A 17,044-nucleotide genomic window follows, 5' to 3' on the forward strand; every position below is an offset into this window, starting at 1 on the left:
AGACCATGGACGAACAGAGCGTAGAGGTGAGTCAGACCAGGGCTGCATAAATGAGTTGGGGTGCTTATGCAGTTGACTCATAGATACATTAACAAGGCATATGTTATTGTTATTTGGACTAAAAGGCGTCCAAGAAGAGGATGAGACCAGAGGACAGTCTGTTTCGGTGGAGAGTGGTAAGGATACTGGTCGCAAGCGAGATCAGGCTTGGTAGAGAGTAGCATAAAAGCATGAGTGCATGGTACTGTTTAAGTTGTTTACGAAGAGGTGATACTTTTAAGTATATTTGTATTGAGTTCTACACTTTTATTTACAGGTAGAATATTGGTATCAATTGTTATGGCATCTGTACAGTACATCTTTCACGAGTTCCAAAACACTTTAGTTACTCTAGTGTGTATGTCCTAACTTTCTTGCATACATTTACTATAGCAATATTTTCACCAGTGGTTATGTTTTTGGGTCAAATTGTACATTTTCCATAGCTGGTGATTATGTTAAGTGCCAGAGAGTCTTTTTAATTTTTTTTATTTCAGATTACCTTTACTGAGCTTTGATAGGATATAAATGGAAGAAAACAAAAAAGAAAAGAAAACACTATACAGTATGAAAAATTCTAGTTAACACAACGGCCTTAGTACATTGTTGTCCGAGCAGAATTATGCTAGTCATATAGGGAGGATTGCAGATGGTGGTTGACATGTTATACATCAGATCTGTTTTCAGAGTTCAAGGTTTGCAACTTGTAATTATAATCTCATGTACGTTGGTTAAACGTGTATTTCTCGGTGTAATGATTAAGCCTGCTGAAATCGTATGTTTATGTTGTCATTCACTTGGCCAATCAAACATATTGAAAACGGTGTGGTAATCAGTGAATCCAGGGATGCGTTATGATTAATTAGTTTATGGCCAGTGACTTTAGAATCTGTATGGTGTGCTAATGGAGAAGGAGGATTAGTGTAAAAGAGTTTGATTTAGTCTATTTCACAGTAAAGTCGTAATTTTAGGAAGCTTTCTTCTTCAAGAAAGAACCCAGCAAGGCTTATGAAAATATTGAAGAAATGATTAGCCGAGGTTTTTCTCACCCTTTTTATCGAAACTTTTCACATTTTATAGCAATTAATATTCATAACTAGAGACAGTCAAGCAATATAGTAATTTAACTTGCAACTGAGACCCGATATTGGTCCTGTATTGTATAACCTTTTTTGTAGATCGCATAAACATGCCAGTGGTTCTCAGAGTGAGAGACTTAAACTGAACAGTTGTGAATACTAAGAGAAATTATTTAACTTCATTTGTAAACAAATAATAATAGAGCTTCAAGAGGAGGTCAATAGTAGTTCTATTCTATGCCATAGGTGTAACATTAATAGAGTTCTCCCATCAGGGCCTGCGGTGTCTCCATCCAAGAAAGCACAACAGTTGAATTTTAAAATAATGCAAACATAATAGTAGGGAGCATTGTTGGAGTTTTTTTAATTAATACAGGTCATGAAAAAAAACACATTGAATAACGCTTAAATGTGATACAATGGCAAACAGGGAGAAGGTGAACATATATAATACTGCCATCATTTATACTGTCTTGGTGTATACCACAAAATTGTCCTAATAAATTCCAGTATAGTTTTATTTTTAGATGTTGAGTGACAACCCTCCACACCTTGCTGTCTGCACTGTTCTCCTACGTATTTCGGTTGACTCTCAGGGTAGCAAGAGCGAGCAGTCGCAGGCTTCTCATAGAGGTAGTGTGAGAGTGGTCGAGCTATAAGCACAATAATCAATTAACAACACAATTAAGTGATTGCCTAGCCCATTGTTCATCTTTATTTTCAAGAAAGAAAGTCCATTATTACTCAAAGACAGTAAATACTACACACTACTAGTAGCAGAACACAAGTCAGTGTAACTGGGTGCAATGCAGCAGGTGGTATGCCTGTCATCGCTCCTGCTTTGTACCCACTGTACCTAGGCTCTCTTCTCCGTTCTAGGTTGCCCCTCCATTTTTCGGGGATGGGGCAGGAGTAGTGTGAAGTTAGCACAGGTGCAGTCTCCTCCAAACCGTATGTGCACACAGTTCTCCTAGTCTCTTACCCGCTTTCGGGGTAATTTCATCCTCTCTGGCTCATCTGGTATTTGCGAACAAGCCTGAACACTCTGATGAGGGTCTGTGCTTCGGCAGGCAGTGGTGGTATACTTCTCGCCTCTGGTGCCTGGCTGCATTCTGCAGTACATCCACTCCAGTTCTTCTGTTTGCTGCGGGAAGTGGCAACCCTAAGATAAATTTGTCTCAAGTAGATTGGCGGTATGTGTCTTGCATTTATAGGTCTGGCGTTTGAGTCTATCCTGTGGTCAGAAGGAGCAAGGATGAAGACCCCCAACAGGGAGGTGCGACATTTGGGAGATACAGCCCCCATGTCAGCTGGTTTACGAATTCCGTTGATGTAGCGCTTCACAGACTTGTCACAACTTCAGCAGTTACAGCCCTGCGCAGGCAAATTGCAACGTGCAATTACAGCCCTGATTGGGACTCAGGTTGTACTATTGTGTAGTCACAGTTCCCATCTAGAACCGCAAGTAGATTCTGTGGACGGGTGGGGGTGCGGTCACAGATGCCTGGGTCCTCCTGGACTGATCAACAGTAGTCTGCTACTCTGGCACCCCATAACCACTGGGGAAGCATGGTACCTCGCTCCTTCCTGGAAGCGTCTCCTCCTGCAGGGTAGGCAGGATCTTTCTCTCAGCAGGCAGACAAACTTATAGGTGTTTCATGACTGGTAGACAGCTTCTCCAATAAGAGATTGAGGCTTCAAGTGATGTCTTCTTACCTAAAGGAGTATGGCTGTTGGGCAGACTTGAGTCCCAGTTGCTCAGCAGCTGTCTGAGTAATTTACAGAGCACTCCCTTCCTTGGCCATAAAAGACCTGGAACCCTTTTTATAAACAATTGCCTAAGAGGAGATGTGGCTCAACAGCCTAAAAACTGTAGTGCTGGTTTAGGGTGGTTCATCTTTCAAATACCTTTTTCAGGCTGTGCTCCAGACACCTGATTGGCGAGGAGGGATGCTTCTCATAGTAGGGTTGTCTCCATCCTGTAGAATCCACAGCAAATACACAAAAAGATGTGAGGTTTTTTTGCACCTGGCTGTCATCAGTCAGCCCAACTGATGGAATAATCTGGGGAAAACAGGCAGACCTTGAATAAAATGCTTCCTTGCCTTTATAACTGAGTCTACAATACCACCTCTTACCCTACCATCCTCCAAATAGTAGTGTTCAGAAAGACTGACCAATAGCTCTGTGGAAACAAAAAGCCTCATCGAATATCTAAAAGGAGCTCGCTCTCCTCTTCCCACCTTCACTTTCTAGGTCTCCTCCCTTTAGCTACAGGAAGGACATCAATACTGTTGGACAGTACAGTCCTCTCCATCTTGTGCAAGGCCTGGCCAGGGTTATCGACTGCTCTCCAATACGCTGGTACATTCACACACCATGCATGTACACTTTTTGCTACACACATCAATGTGCTTAACACACACTTGTGATGTTAGTGCTAAGGACTGGGTAGGCCCATAGGAGAGAAACTTCACATGAGTGGGCCAGGCCTCCAGTCAGTGACTCAGATAAAAAGGTCTTGTCAGACTATTCATTTTCAAAATATAGTATGTTGCTACCACTGCTCTATCTGCTGTACCAATGGAAGGGATTGTAATTCGATGTCACCAAATGAAGGCATGCTTGGCACAACCCTCTAAGTCACAGGAAAAGTGTAGGACAGACTCCTGTTAGGGACTGGCCTAGGGCTTGGGTCACTCACTAGATCAGTGTGTGATGCCAGATACGCGCAGTCCGGCCTCGGGATAGTGACAACACGTCTATATATAATTCAGAAAACATTCCAGTTCCATCATATGCTCTTTCCATTGTTACATGAAAACCTGTTTCAGTATGTTCTAAACATACCATTTACTAATGTGCCCTCATAACTCTTGGAATGTTACTTAGTCTGCAATGTGTGTATTAGATTCAAGGGAGTCATGGAAAGTTTGAGTGATGGAGTCAACGTTGCTAGCAGCAGTGTTCTTGAGTAGCTTGAGACTTAAGAAATGATATAGGTGCAGGCAGTCCTATACTCAGTGTTGGCATAATCCAGACACAACATATTATGCAATTTAGCCATAATTAGCCTTCCATCTTGAGTCAATGGTGGGAAAGATTTTCTGTAAGACTTTAAGCTGATGAAGGAAGAATATGACTGCATTCATACGAGGCAGAATTAAGAGTGCCAAGTCAAAGTGGAAACCAAGGGTACAAGTAGACTTGATCTTAAAGAAGGTGAATCCCTCGCCACCTCTGTGCACTGAGGTAATAAGCCCAGATATTGGAGTGGCAAAGTGTGTGCCTCTTCTGCCTCAAGGAGTCAATCCAAATCATTAAGGCCCACCACAGGAGCATAATGGTTTGAAAGCCACTGGTGGCACCCGCTCTGTTATCTATGCAACCACTGCCCAGTTTCTGTTCTACCCTTGGGACGCTCATGTGGGGAGGGGGGCGTTTATAAAAGAAGCCCAACTTGAGTAGTTTTACACAGGTCCCCAAGAGATACAATTTTGATGCTCCCCACAAAATGCTTTCCTAGTGATCTCTATTCAAGAAATCCTCAGGGCCATCAAATATCTTGGAAAAATCTGTGTGTATACCTATCCAGTGTGAGGCCTTATTAATCAGTTGGGCCCTCGATAGTCCTGGGGAGTTTTGATACCCATTGCCCAGGGGAGACACTTATGCTGGATGCAAATAGACACTAATGTTTTCAGTCATAGCCTTTTTGCTCTTTGCCAGCAGAAGACACTCACCTACCTGGATCTTTCAACACCTGGCAAGGAGATCGTAAGTTCTTTTTCCTCCATCGCGTAGGCAGTCTCTGGGCTACTATCGACCCAGGCGGTTGGGCATTGTACTGCTCTTCCTTCATGGTGTGACCCCAAGTGTTTTGAGGCCCTAAAGCAGTTGAAGAAAGCCCTCAAACAGTCGCCTTGTGACAAGAAATGGGTGTTACACTGCCATCAAAACTATAAAGCGGCTCTAAAAGACCAGAGGCATCAATTACAGAAACAGGCATGGGCTGATTTAATCTAAGCTGGTGAACTGAGGGACTCTAAACTTTTTTGGAAAATAATCAATACCCCTTGCTTCTCAGATCCATCAAAGCCTATCCTGTGCAATCACATCACTCCAGATCAGTGGGTTTCCCATTTTGAAAGGGTATATAATGCTGGCCTTCTTGAAAGGTCTTGAATAGAATAGAGATAGTGCCTCGTCCAGCAGCCACAAAAGTTACCTCCTTGTTGGAGGAAGTTTACAGGAGCATTGAGTCCTTGTCTCGAAACAAAGCCTTGGGCTCTGATGGGATTCCCCCAGATCTCTTCCAAGACAACATTGAAGTCTGGGCTCCGGTTCTGACACTGGTGTTGAATGCAGCAGCGTTGAAAGGGACTTTGCCCTCCTGCTCTGCCACCACCATCATTCCAATTTATAACAAGTATTGGCATAGCCCATAGGTCTCGCCTTTGGGACCTTATAAGTGTTTAGCCATGCAACAGTTGATGTTGCACCAAGGATATTGTGCTGCATAACTAAATACTTAAAAAGTCCCAAAAGCGAGATCTATTGGCTATGCCAATGCTTGTTAAAGAGTAGACACTAGTCTGTGGGACCACTGGCTGCTCTTAAAAAATACATCTATCAACATTCACAATGAGGAAGGGGTCCCATTGCACATGGTTATCACCACCCTTGAGGTGTCTGATAAAAATTAATGTTTTGCTACTGTAATTTGGTCTGAAAACATTCATACACACCACTGCGAATAAGTGTTAGGAAGGGGATGCCCTAAACACGCTCCTTCCAAATACACAATGTGCCACCAGTACTTTAAAGCTGTGTGCAAGTTTCTAACATAGTGAGTAGGACTCACGAACGAGGATGGAAGAAGTACTTAAAGAGAGATTAGAGATTTTGAATAAGAAGTTAAAAGATCCTAAAAACAAGATAGACGTTTACCATTGGCTGTTTTTTTTGTAATGGCCTGGCAATGTCCATAAACAGAAGCAAAACATTTCAAGAATGTAGAATGAAAAACATCCAGAATACCAATTAAGTCACAGAGTTAGGATTTGAGCTCCTATTGCTCCACCTCCTCCCTGTCTATTCCCCCAAATGATTGAACCACAGGAGAAAGAGAGCGAAGGCCAAAGGGAGGAGGTTCTGCAGAGGAGCAGCCGCTGATGCACACAGTCTGTGGACAGAGCACAAGGAGGTAATGCTCAAGTGAGAGCTGCAATAGACAGTAAAGCGACAGACAGAGGCTTGTGAGTGCCCAGACAGTCCACTACTGGAGATCAGTCTATACTCAAGTGTGTTCCATCCCAGCATGAATATAGCCCCACAATCCCAAGTGAAAGCTTAAGATGGCAGCAGAATGACTGCTACCCCTCCATCATTATAATTTTTTGGTCAACTAACTTTATAATTGTTCTATGCTGCAGCATAAGACAACCAGTGACACAGACAAATATGAGCATAATAAAGTGTACACTAATGGGTATGCTATCCCCCCAGCAGTCAGTAATAAACAAGAGGCCACTGAGAATGCCGAAGCTGAGGTACGCATAACAGGGAGCCGCAATCCTCCCATAGGTCTAGAAGGTTTACACGCGTATCCTTCCGGCAGTGAAACGATGTACGTACCTCTTCCCAGCTATCGAGGTACTTAAACCCCCGCCACCACCCTCCAACTCCTGTGGTGTCCGCTGCACCATCGCCCGTCAGCAAAATGATGGATCCAATATAGGCGAGACAAGCACCAATGTCCTCCTTGTGCTACTCATGACATCTTCACCAGTACGGGGGAGCTTCAGTGAGGCAATGGGGGTGACGGCTGACACCATTGCCTTGTAACAAATATTCTAATGTTTGGAGACAGTCTGGACCTGGGCAACCAAGTGAGCACAACATACAACCCCTAATCAGAGAGAGAATGAATCATCAATCTCAACTGTATCTCCCAGCAGATCTGCTAGTAGAGCTTCTCAAGCTCTTTTGGATTCTATAGGTCTCCTGCCCTGATGAGCCTCAAGCAGCAGCGCACTCCCCACCCAGTCCACCCACCTCAAAAGGTACGCCTTTCAGTGTTCAATCCTAGGGTCCTGCTGCCGCCTGCTTCCAGTGCATTGTAATACTGCACTTTGCTAACAATAGGGTCAAATCAAGGAACTGGGTTGTTATTTTATATTTAGGTGGCCAGGTGGACAGGACCAGCAGGCAGAATCAGGGGGATGCGGTCAGGGAGTGGTCCATAACCTCAGTCCGCTCTGTCCAGTAAAGGTTAAATGAGCACAACTCCATAACATGTGAAGGAGAGCCCCAGTATCAGAGTGGCAGCAAGGAGAAGTCCGCAGGAAATAGACGGTATGTTTCTGGGGCTGGAGGTAGGCGCGATGCAATATATACTAATGGATACGTTTGAAATGGCAATCGCAAGATATCTTGGACGCCTCCTCATTTTAGCCCAGTTCCCATCAGTCACAGGAGAACCCAGGTCATTTTCCCACCATTCCTGCAATAACGTGAGGGGGAGAGCACATCCACACTCAGCGCCCTGTATACTCTTGTGAACAATCTTCGAATGTATGTAACAACACAGAGAAATTTGCTCTTCCTCCTGTCTCCCCCACAGTCTATGCACTGCCACCCAATAGGGTACCATATAAGAGGAATTATTCCGCAGGGAGGTCAAACTCCACGCATATCTTCTCATATGGGGCATAACATACCATCTGCATAAAGCGCACCAACCACATCCAATCCTGCCTCGACCCTCAACTCCCACGGCCTGCGTGAGGAGGGCCGAAAGCATAAGGCTTTAAGAACACTGGGTTTGCAGCCCCCTTCGAAGGAGCACTCTCAGCCAGCAGGTCCAAAGTACTATCAGGTCGCGCTGTCCCGCAGTGGAGGCCCATTTAGGATTAAGCAAAAGGGTCCACAACAGATTCTGGCAGGGTCGGGGGGACTGGCAACTCCAGCATTCCCGGAGCCCCCCTCTACCTGGTTCTGTGGATCGAGTCCACTGTAGGGGCCTGTGTTTGACCTCATGGTCACAAGTTCACATCCCGGTGGGCCCACTCAGCCTTTCATCCATCTGAGGTCAATAAAATGTGTACAATTGAGTTGGGTAACAATAAACATGTTATTCAGCGCTAAGATGCCCACGGGTGAACACGCGCTTAACAAATATACGTTATGTTATGTTGTTCACTACAGCAGTTGCACTGCCAGGTCATATAATTCAAAGTCTGTGGCATTCATCCCCCATCACTGTAACTTAGCTAGAGCAACATCCTGCCGGCCTTTGTTCCAAATTAAATCAACCAAGATCGTATCCCAATCCAAAATGTACTCCGTGGCACCACAATCAGGAGGACTGCAGTAAAAGACAGGAGAAGAGGCAGTGCCAACATCTTAGCTATGGCTATCTTGCCCACCACAGGCAGGGGCAGTGTCCTCCAACGTCCCGCGCTGGCCTGGAAAGCTGACACAACAGCACCCACATTGCCCACTAATGGTTCAGAGGCCATACAACATATCTGGTCCCTAAATATTACACAGCGTCATGCATAGCTGCCAAGGTTTCAAATTGCTATGTGTGACATTTCTATAATTTCAGTGTAATTATGAGTGACATTTCAATGACTATGAGTGACACTTTCTCGTGAGCAAAATCAAGGAATGATGACGAAGGAAACCTAAAAATATCATCCATTTACATCCATTTGACCAACAAGAACCTCTAAGAAGATCTTGAAACTGCTGCAAAGCACCAGAAATGGAAGGGTACTCAGCGGAGACAGACTTCATGACTGCAGTTCTCAGTAACAGAGGGTAGGCAGGCACTCCAGCTGCTCAGAAGACAATCTCGTTGATCTGATCATTCATGGACTGCGTGCTAGCCTAGATAAGTATGGTTGATCGCATAGCAAGTGCAACTATGAGAATATACTGTCACTCCGTTTCAGGGAATTACTGTTTTTGCGAATCTGGTGAGCTAGAGCTGCGGCAACAGGCAGGCCCTGTCACACTGCAGCCCACCTGCCGGTCTCCATGGCAGCATAAACTTTATGAGACCGTGTAGGAGCTACTTAAACAAATGCAGGATTTAACAGAATCTATATATTTCCTTAAACAAAAACACAGGTAGCCTTTGGACAGAAAGTGTCCACCTGTGTTGAAAGGCAACAACTGACGCAACTCTTGGGATATACATTGCAAATATGTAAAAATACCAGATAATGTCAGATATATAAGGAGTAGCAGTGCACTCTTGGGGTCACATGCTTGTATACTTTAAATTAGGCAGTGTTCGGACATGGAATTTGTTGAAAGTCATGCCCTGTTTGCACGAGATACGTGCAGAAACTTACAAGTGCACGTGTCGCAGGCCTATTTCTCCTGCCCATCACCCCAGCAAGGGCTTGTTTAAGGTGTTGAATTTGGATGTTGTGGGTGAGACCACAGTAAAGAGATTGCAACATAAGCAAGTGCCCGCTGGACTCCCCTCTCCCAACAAACACACCCACCACATACACACCTTGCGCCCATCCCTCTGCTGGGCTTGCAGCCGGCCGTACAGCGACAGCCGCTCGAGGAAGGCCCAGTCCCCGGACTCCACTTCATAATTCCTTCGGCTCCGCTCCCTCCGGCCTTTGGACGCCATGAGAGGAGCAGCGGCGGTAACCAGGCAACCATCAGCAAACAGGGCCCCCGGGGAATGAATGACTGCAGGGCACAGGCGGTGGTAAAACGGAAATCAAACTCCACCCGGAAAGACAAATGCTGAAAACCGACCCATGCATATCACATCACTCTTGCTACCAAAATAAACAACTCAAATTCATTCAGTTCCCAAAAACATACTTTTTTGCTATTGCGTTGTATTTGTAAAACCTAACAAGAAAAATTATTATAGTCTTTTGTGAATTTAAAACTTATTTGTACATATTGCTTGCTAAGGAAAAGCTAATTAAGGGTGTATTTTTAATACAACGCATCTCTGATAGGCTGACAGGAGATATCATAAGCAATCAAATGAATGTGTGGAACCCGGTGTCACCTACAGCTTCCCGGTGTCACCTACATCTTCCAGGTGTCACTTACATTGAAAACTTCCCAAGAAAAGGAGTGAAGAGGAGATTGTGAAGCCTACAACCTGTTACGCACTCCGGACAGATTTGATCTCACGTCCGGTCCAAATCTCTGATACTAGCTGTTAGTCAGCAGCCGTGCTAATGGAAGGCGCACACCTGCCCAGCAGTGATGGACCGGTCTTAGACAGTCAGCCAGTCAAAAGAACTTTATTCGGTTAGTTAAAACCATAAAAGCAGCACATAATACATAAAATCAAGTTAAAAATACAATTAAACAGATGTAAAGAATTGATTGCTACTCCTTCATAATAAACACAAAGAGGACAAGTTTAAAAAAGGATCGATAGATATGGGGACTACCTATATCAGCATGTTTAAAACATTCCCATCAAGGTTATGCAAGAGTCAGATTTCATGATTAGTTGATGCGGCAGCTCTTAGTTTATTTTGTCTGGCGGCTGCTACCAAAAAACAAGCAACACCATATGTAACCTGCACCGAGTTCAGCATCTGTAGATATAACAAGGCTGGCCGTACCTGGACAAAGTTCAAGTGTTTCAGAATAGGGACAAGAAATTTTTTCTGAGGCACCAAATAATGTTCACAACGCATGACTAGATGCAGAGTGTCCTGTGTGGAAAAACAGTCAAAGGTACAGGGGGGGGGATTTTCTGGGGTACCCCACTCTGTATACGAGCCAAGGACAAGGTGGATCAGGTTAAACCTGAACCTTATAAGCAGAAACCGATGATAAGGCTTAGTAACATATTTCAAATAAGGTTCCATGGCTGTAGATGTGGAAAGTTGAAAAAGTGATCTCACCGTGGGTTTACAAAGTTCGACCGTTTCCCTTTCGCACTCCATCAAAGTACGAAAATGCTGCTTCACCCACTTTGCATCCTCTTTTTTAAGGTTTTGTGGCAGAGAGTACATTTCCGGGCGCCCTAGCCTCGCGCATGCCGCTCTAACATACGCCAACCACGGTATATTGTCAGCTTTGTCCAGAGACGTACAATCTTTAAGGATACGATGGTTCAAACTGATTTCCTCATTTGTCCAGGTTTTGATCCAGCATAACACTGGGGACATTTTTGAGAGATCAGAGACGTATCCCAAGCCTATTTCATTGTGAATTGAATGTGTGGGAGAAGATTTCGGGAGTGACAACAGGGCACGTATTAAATTGTTTTCTGCAATTTGGATACCTGGGGTTGGGACGTAGCCCCATATGTCTGCCCCATAGGATGCGATTGCCACGCATTTGACTCTGTAGATCCTGGTCATAGCTTCCATAGGTCTTGAGCCCAGTCTTTTGGAAAAACTCAGAAGTGCTGATTTGGATCTGATGACTCCATTCTCCTTAAGTTTCGTTTGAGCCTTCCAAGTTCCTCTCTCATCGAAAGTAACACCCAAGTAACAAAAGAAAGGGACCCTCGAAATTGGCGAGTTATTACAGCTAAAAGATCTAATCTTCATATTTTTCTTCCGTGAGCCAACGACCATGACGTGAGATTTAGCGGTGTTAATCTTTAGGTCGATGGCTTCCATAAAGAGGCCAAAGTGGTCTAAAAGTCTTTGCAAACCTGTGCCAGTCCGAGCTATAAGGACTGCATCGTCTGCGTATAGGAGGACCGGGATAGGTAGCCCCCCCATACGCGGCATGTCCAGGGTGGCTGAGTTCAACGATTTCCCCAGGGAGTTGATGTACAGTGTGAAGAGGAGAGGGGCCAGGATGCAGCCTTGTCTGACCCCTCTCCCTGACTTGAACTTTGCTGTACACCTTCCTTCCCTTGTTACCCTAACAGACGCAAACAAATTTAAATGGAGGTCGTGCAGAAAATTAACCAAGGTCGTGTCCAAGCCCAAGTTACGCAAAATAATCCACAGCTTAGAACGATTGACCGAATCAAAGGCGGAAGATAAATCCATAAATCCCAAATAAAGAAGCCCCCCCTTCACCACGGTGTATTTTCTGATAATAAGGTGAAGGTTTAAGCATTGGTCCATCGTCCCTCTATGTGCTCTGAAGCCATACTGTAAGTCTGAAAGGATCCCGCTCTCCTCCAGCCAATTCCCCAGTCTTTGCAAAATGACTTTGCCCAAGATCTTGACGGCAGAGTCCAGCAGGGAGATTGGCCTATAGCAGGCCGGGTCCCCCCTGTTCCCTTTCTTAAATATGGGCACAATAATAGAGGTGGACCAGGAAGATGGGAAGCCAGCTGCGGGTATCGCATTAAAAACGTTGGTTAAAATCTTTGACCAAAATTGTGGATACTGGATGTAGAGATCTGCAGGGACCCCATCAGGTCCCGGAGCCTTGTGTTTGCTTGTGTCTCTTATCGCCCTTTCAACCTCCATGGTGTTAAACTCCATGACCAAGTTCGATGAATCATGGGCATTGGCAGGTGAAGTAGGAGCTGTAGATTCATAGATTTTTTCAAAGTGGCCTAGCCATCTATTATCTTCTATGACACAGTCCAAATCAGATTTCCCATTTTCAGAAAAAAAGGGCTGATTTACTATGGCCCAACATTTTTTGCTGTCTCTCAACACATCCGTGGATAAAAGGCTATCCCACGCTTCCTCCTTGATTCGGGTTTTACGATTAAGAACTGCAATTTTATATTCCTTCCTTAAGTTAACCACTAAGAGCCTGTCTCTGGGTTTTTCTTTTAAGGCTTTCATCAAGGCAGTGTGTTTTTGCGAGCATTCGTTATTAAACCATTTATGAATCTTCATGTTCCTTTGTCCGACTGACCTTCGCTCCAGGTTCTTGGATATCCTTACACAGATCTCCTCATATGCAGCCACGACATCAGAGCCCCGGGCGGTTGAATCTAAACACACTGCCATATTAGCCTCAGACTCTTAGGCAAGTGAATGAAAGAATTGATCAGGGACAATCATCTCCCATTTTAAGCGCCTTCCCTGATCCTTGGACTTCAGGTCCTTTGGGGCTGCCACACCTGTCGGTCTGCCGGTCCGGAAACAGTCTAGATCCAGCGTCAGGAGGACAGGATAATGATCACTGAAAGTAACAGTAACCACCTTGTACTCACGTGCCTTTGCCAGAACCCCATTTGAAACAAAGATATAGTCTATGACGGTGTTAGCGTCTCTCCCGACAAAGGTTGGGGCTCTAGGATCATTGATACTTTGGTCAAATTCAAAAAGGTTTAGGTTCGCTAAGAGGGTCTCAAGATACTCGCCCTCATTTGTGTGCTCGAAGTGGGGAATGGCATCAGTCGGTAAACCCCCGTATCTATCGTTGTAGCAACCACCCTCACAGGGGTGAATGTAAAAATCAAGCCTATAGACTGACAGAAAGTTTAACAAAGAGATCAAATGTTCATTCACGGAGGAGGACTCCTTAGAATTATAAAAGTTAATCAATAAAAAAGTCTTTGAATCAGGTAGGGTCCACTCCACCACTTGCGTGTTAGTTGGTGCGGTGTCTAATTTTTTAAAAACCCCTGCCAGTTCCAGGGAACACAATGTAAGTAGGCCACCCTTTGCTCTCCCTCTTGCTCCTGGTACTGCAGGAGTGGAAAAACTACAGAAACCATCCAAAGAGAAATTTGTTGTGGTATCCCATGTTTCTTGGATTCCCAGGATATGATATTGTTTTATGAACTCTTGCCATATTGGGTCTAAAGCCTTTGCATTTAAACCCGCCACATTCCAGGTAAGGAATTTACATAGTAATAAGTCTGTGTTAGGGGGAATGGGCATGGCCATGCCCCGGCTCTCACCCTCCGCCAAGCTGTTCTCAGATGTAAGAGATGAGTTATCTAAGGTCAAATCCGCCATTGCAACATCCTTGCAGGAAGAGATTGAACCAGTCCGGGGGCTCCGTCCCCCCAGGGAGCCCTGTGTATGTCAGTCAACCCAATCTGTGGTTGACAGGCATTCAAAGCGATTCGCTATGGGGAAGTGCATGGGGTTAGCTGGACCATTTAACGGTTGGTGGTATGGATAGTGTTGGATAAGATGAGGACCGTAAAAGGGACCACCTTGCCGTGGTCTACCTCCTCTACTCCTCACCAAGTTCCATCCCCCATCCCATCCCTCCTCCCGGGCAGGGGGTTGTGTGTCCCAGGGAAAGTTGAATCTCTGTCTGGGTTTGCGGTCATGTGGGCCTTTAAGCCAGCTCCATCGATTGTCAGCTTGATTTTGAGGGAGATAAAAGTACGAGAGAGATCTAGCAGTCACCGTACTCGCCTGATATCTGGGGGCCCCACTACTGCAGATGAAGTCTACAACCTCCGGGTTCTCGAAAGTGACCACCACACAATCCCCTGGCAGATTTTTTCTGTTGCCTCCTACCCATGGGGCTCTCTCTATCATTAAGATGTTACTTGGTATGTTTGGCGGAAGAGGATAATTGTTGGATAGCCAGTGACATACTTTGTTTTTGAGAGCCTGGTATGATTCTTCTTCTGATGAGGGGATTTCAGTGACTCCAGTGAGGATGACCACATAGGGAGAAGCATCAGGGGGGAGGTGAATATTTCTGTGAGCCATACCCTTGGCTTTATCATGTACATCAAGGTTTGGAGGCTGAGATAAGCCATCGCTGGATTTGGCCTGGAGAGTTGAGTTATTTTTAGATGGAATCTGAGTTGAATCTGTTTTCTTAGTCTGATCTGCTACAGAGGGCTTAGTTTTAGGACCAGTCTGGTTTGGGGTGTTGCTAAGTTTCTTAGCCGTCACTTTGTTGGTCTCCATTGCTTTGTTAGCGACCACCGGGGTCTTTGCCAATTTGGTTGGATTAGTGACCTGGATGGGTTTATTATTTAAGGTGAAGCTAGGGGCACTTATTTCCCTATGTATATTTTTTAAGACCATTTCCAAGCAGCGTAATCTTGCCTCTATTGGTTCTAACAATACTTTTAACATATTGAAGATTGCGTTGTTATTTATGCTTGAACCAGGCCCCTCCTGTAGCGGTGGTATTGATGAATTACCTATGACTGCGCTAAGCTCCAAAATTTCTTCCAGACTTTGATCAATTATGGTATCGTCTGGGAGACTAAGGGGTAAACCAATCTTGTTGGGAAGTGAGCCCTCTGTGGAACTAGGTGGAGCGGCTAGCGGTTTTTCCATGTTAGGGAGATTGGGCAGAGCAAGAGCCTTCTTTCCTTTCGGAATGGATGGTTTGTTGGCCTTACGTTTCTGCTTGGGGATTGCCCCTTCTATCCGACCCCTTTCTTTAGTGGTGGCTGTGGAGTTGCCGATATTTGACTCGCTAAGTTGCGTTCCACTTTCAGTCAAAATATTTAGGTTAGGTGAAGCCTCCAAATCCTGAACAATGTTTGAGGCATCCAAATCCCCATTACCTCCTGAGTTATGTACTAAGGCCTGTATATCTGTCCGGGAATCAGTTTTAGGTGTCTGTACCTGAGCAATGAGGCCAAGGGAGGAACACTTGGCCATGGCCAGGTCTTGGGAGACTCTCCTGTCCATAAGTATAATCCCTTCATCAATTAGCGCATGTGTGCGGGTGATAAAATCATCCAAAGTCCCAGTAAGTTTTTTTGCTCCTGCAGCGGCCATGCTTCTGGTTTCACGGCAGGACATAACCCGTGTATCCTAGATGGAATGGCGATTGGGAGCTATATGTGCCCAGCCAGGATTTGTGGCCCAGCCCAGCCTCCTCAGGCCTCTGAGGGCCACAGAGGGCCCGCCCTTTGCCCGGGCTTAGCCCCGGGCGTCCCGCGACGCTGGGGGCTTGCTCCTTTTCTAGCCCCTCCTGGCGCATGTTGCGCGTCAGGGAACGCGCCGCCGCTGAGCCAGCCGGGATGTGTAGTCCCGGGATGGCGGGCGCGTCTGGAGGGAGCGGTGACTGTGCTCCTAGGTTGCCGGCCGAAGGTCTGCCTGGTTCCCGCCTTGCGGTGTGGCCGAAAATCGCCTCACCTTGATCCCAAACGTCTGCAGGTAAGCTTGTGGCAATTGGCAATTGGTTTTCTCGTCCCCCCGCTCCCCCGAGGGCTTGCTCCTTTTCTAGCCCCTCCTGGCGCGTGTTGCGCGTCAGGGAACGCGTCGCCGCTGAGCCAGCCGGGATGTGTAGTCCCGGGATGGCGGGCGCGTCTGGAGGGAGCGGTGACTGTGCTCCTAGGTTGCCGGCCGAAGGTCTGCCTGGTTCCCGCCTTGCGGTGTGGCCGAAAATTGCCTCACCTTGATCCCAAACCTCTGCAGGTAAGCTTGTGGCAATTGGCAATTGGTTTTCTCGTCCCCCCGCTCCCCCGAGGGCTTGCTCCTTTTCTAGCCCCTCCTGGCGCGTGTTGAGCGTCAGGGAACGCGCCGCCGCTGAGCCAGCCGGGATGTGTAGTCCCGGGATGGCGGGCGCGTCTGGAGGGAGCGGTGACTGTGCTCCTAGGTTGCCGGCCGAAGGTCTGCCTGGTTCCCGCCTTGCGGTGTGGCCGAAAATCGCCTCACCTTGATCCCAAACGTCTGCAGGTAAGCTTGTGGCAATTGGCAATTGGTTTTCTCGTCCCCCCGCTCCCCCGAGGGCTTGCTCCTTTTCTAGCCCCTCCTGGCGCGTGTTGCGCGTCAGGGAACGCGCCGCCGCTGAGCCAGCCGGGATGTGTAGTCCCGGGATGGCGGGCGCATCTGGAGGAAGCGGTGACTGTGCTCCTAGGTTGCCGGCCGAAGGTCTGCCTGGTTCCCGCCTTGCGGTGTGGCCGAAAATCGCCTCACCTTGATCCCAAAAGTCTGCAGGTAAGCTTGTGGCAATTGGCAATTGGTTTTCTCATCCCCCCGCTCCCCCGAGGGCTTGCTCCTTTTCTAGCCCCTCCTGGCGCATGTTGCGCGTCAGGGAACGCGCCGCCGCTGAGC

At 46.4% G+C, this 17,044-nt stretch overlaps 1 protein-coding gene across 2 annotated transcripts in view; it reads right to left on the reverse strand.

The window, feature by feature from the left end:
- The window catches only part of LOC147702005 (testis-expressed protein 47-like), a 223,648-nt gene extending 213,871 nt beyond the window's left edge, over positions 1–9,777 (reverse strand). For both annotated transcript variants that reach the window (XM_086930620.1, XM_086930621.1), the window contains exon 1: positions 9,652–9,777. In XM_086930620.1, the coding sequence (XP_086786746.1) occupies positions 9,652–9,777 (126 nt within the window). The remainder of the gene's footprint in view (positions 1–9,651) is intronic.
- Positions 9,778–17,044: the final 7,267 nt, after the last annotated feature.

The sequence above is a fragment of the Lissotriton vulgaris genome, chromosome 7 (genome assembly GCF_964263255.1).
Source record: "Lissotriton vulgaris chromosome 7, aLisVul1.2, whole genome shotgun sequence".
NCBI lineage: Eukaryota > Metazoa > Chordata > Amphibia > Caudata > Salamandridae > Lissotriton > Lissotriton vulgaris.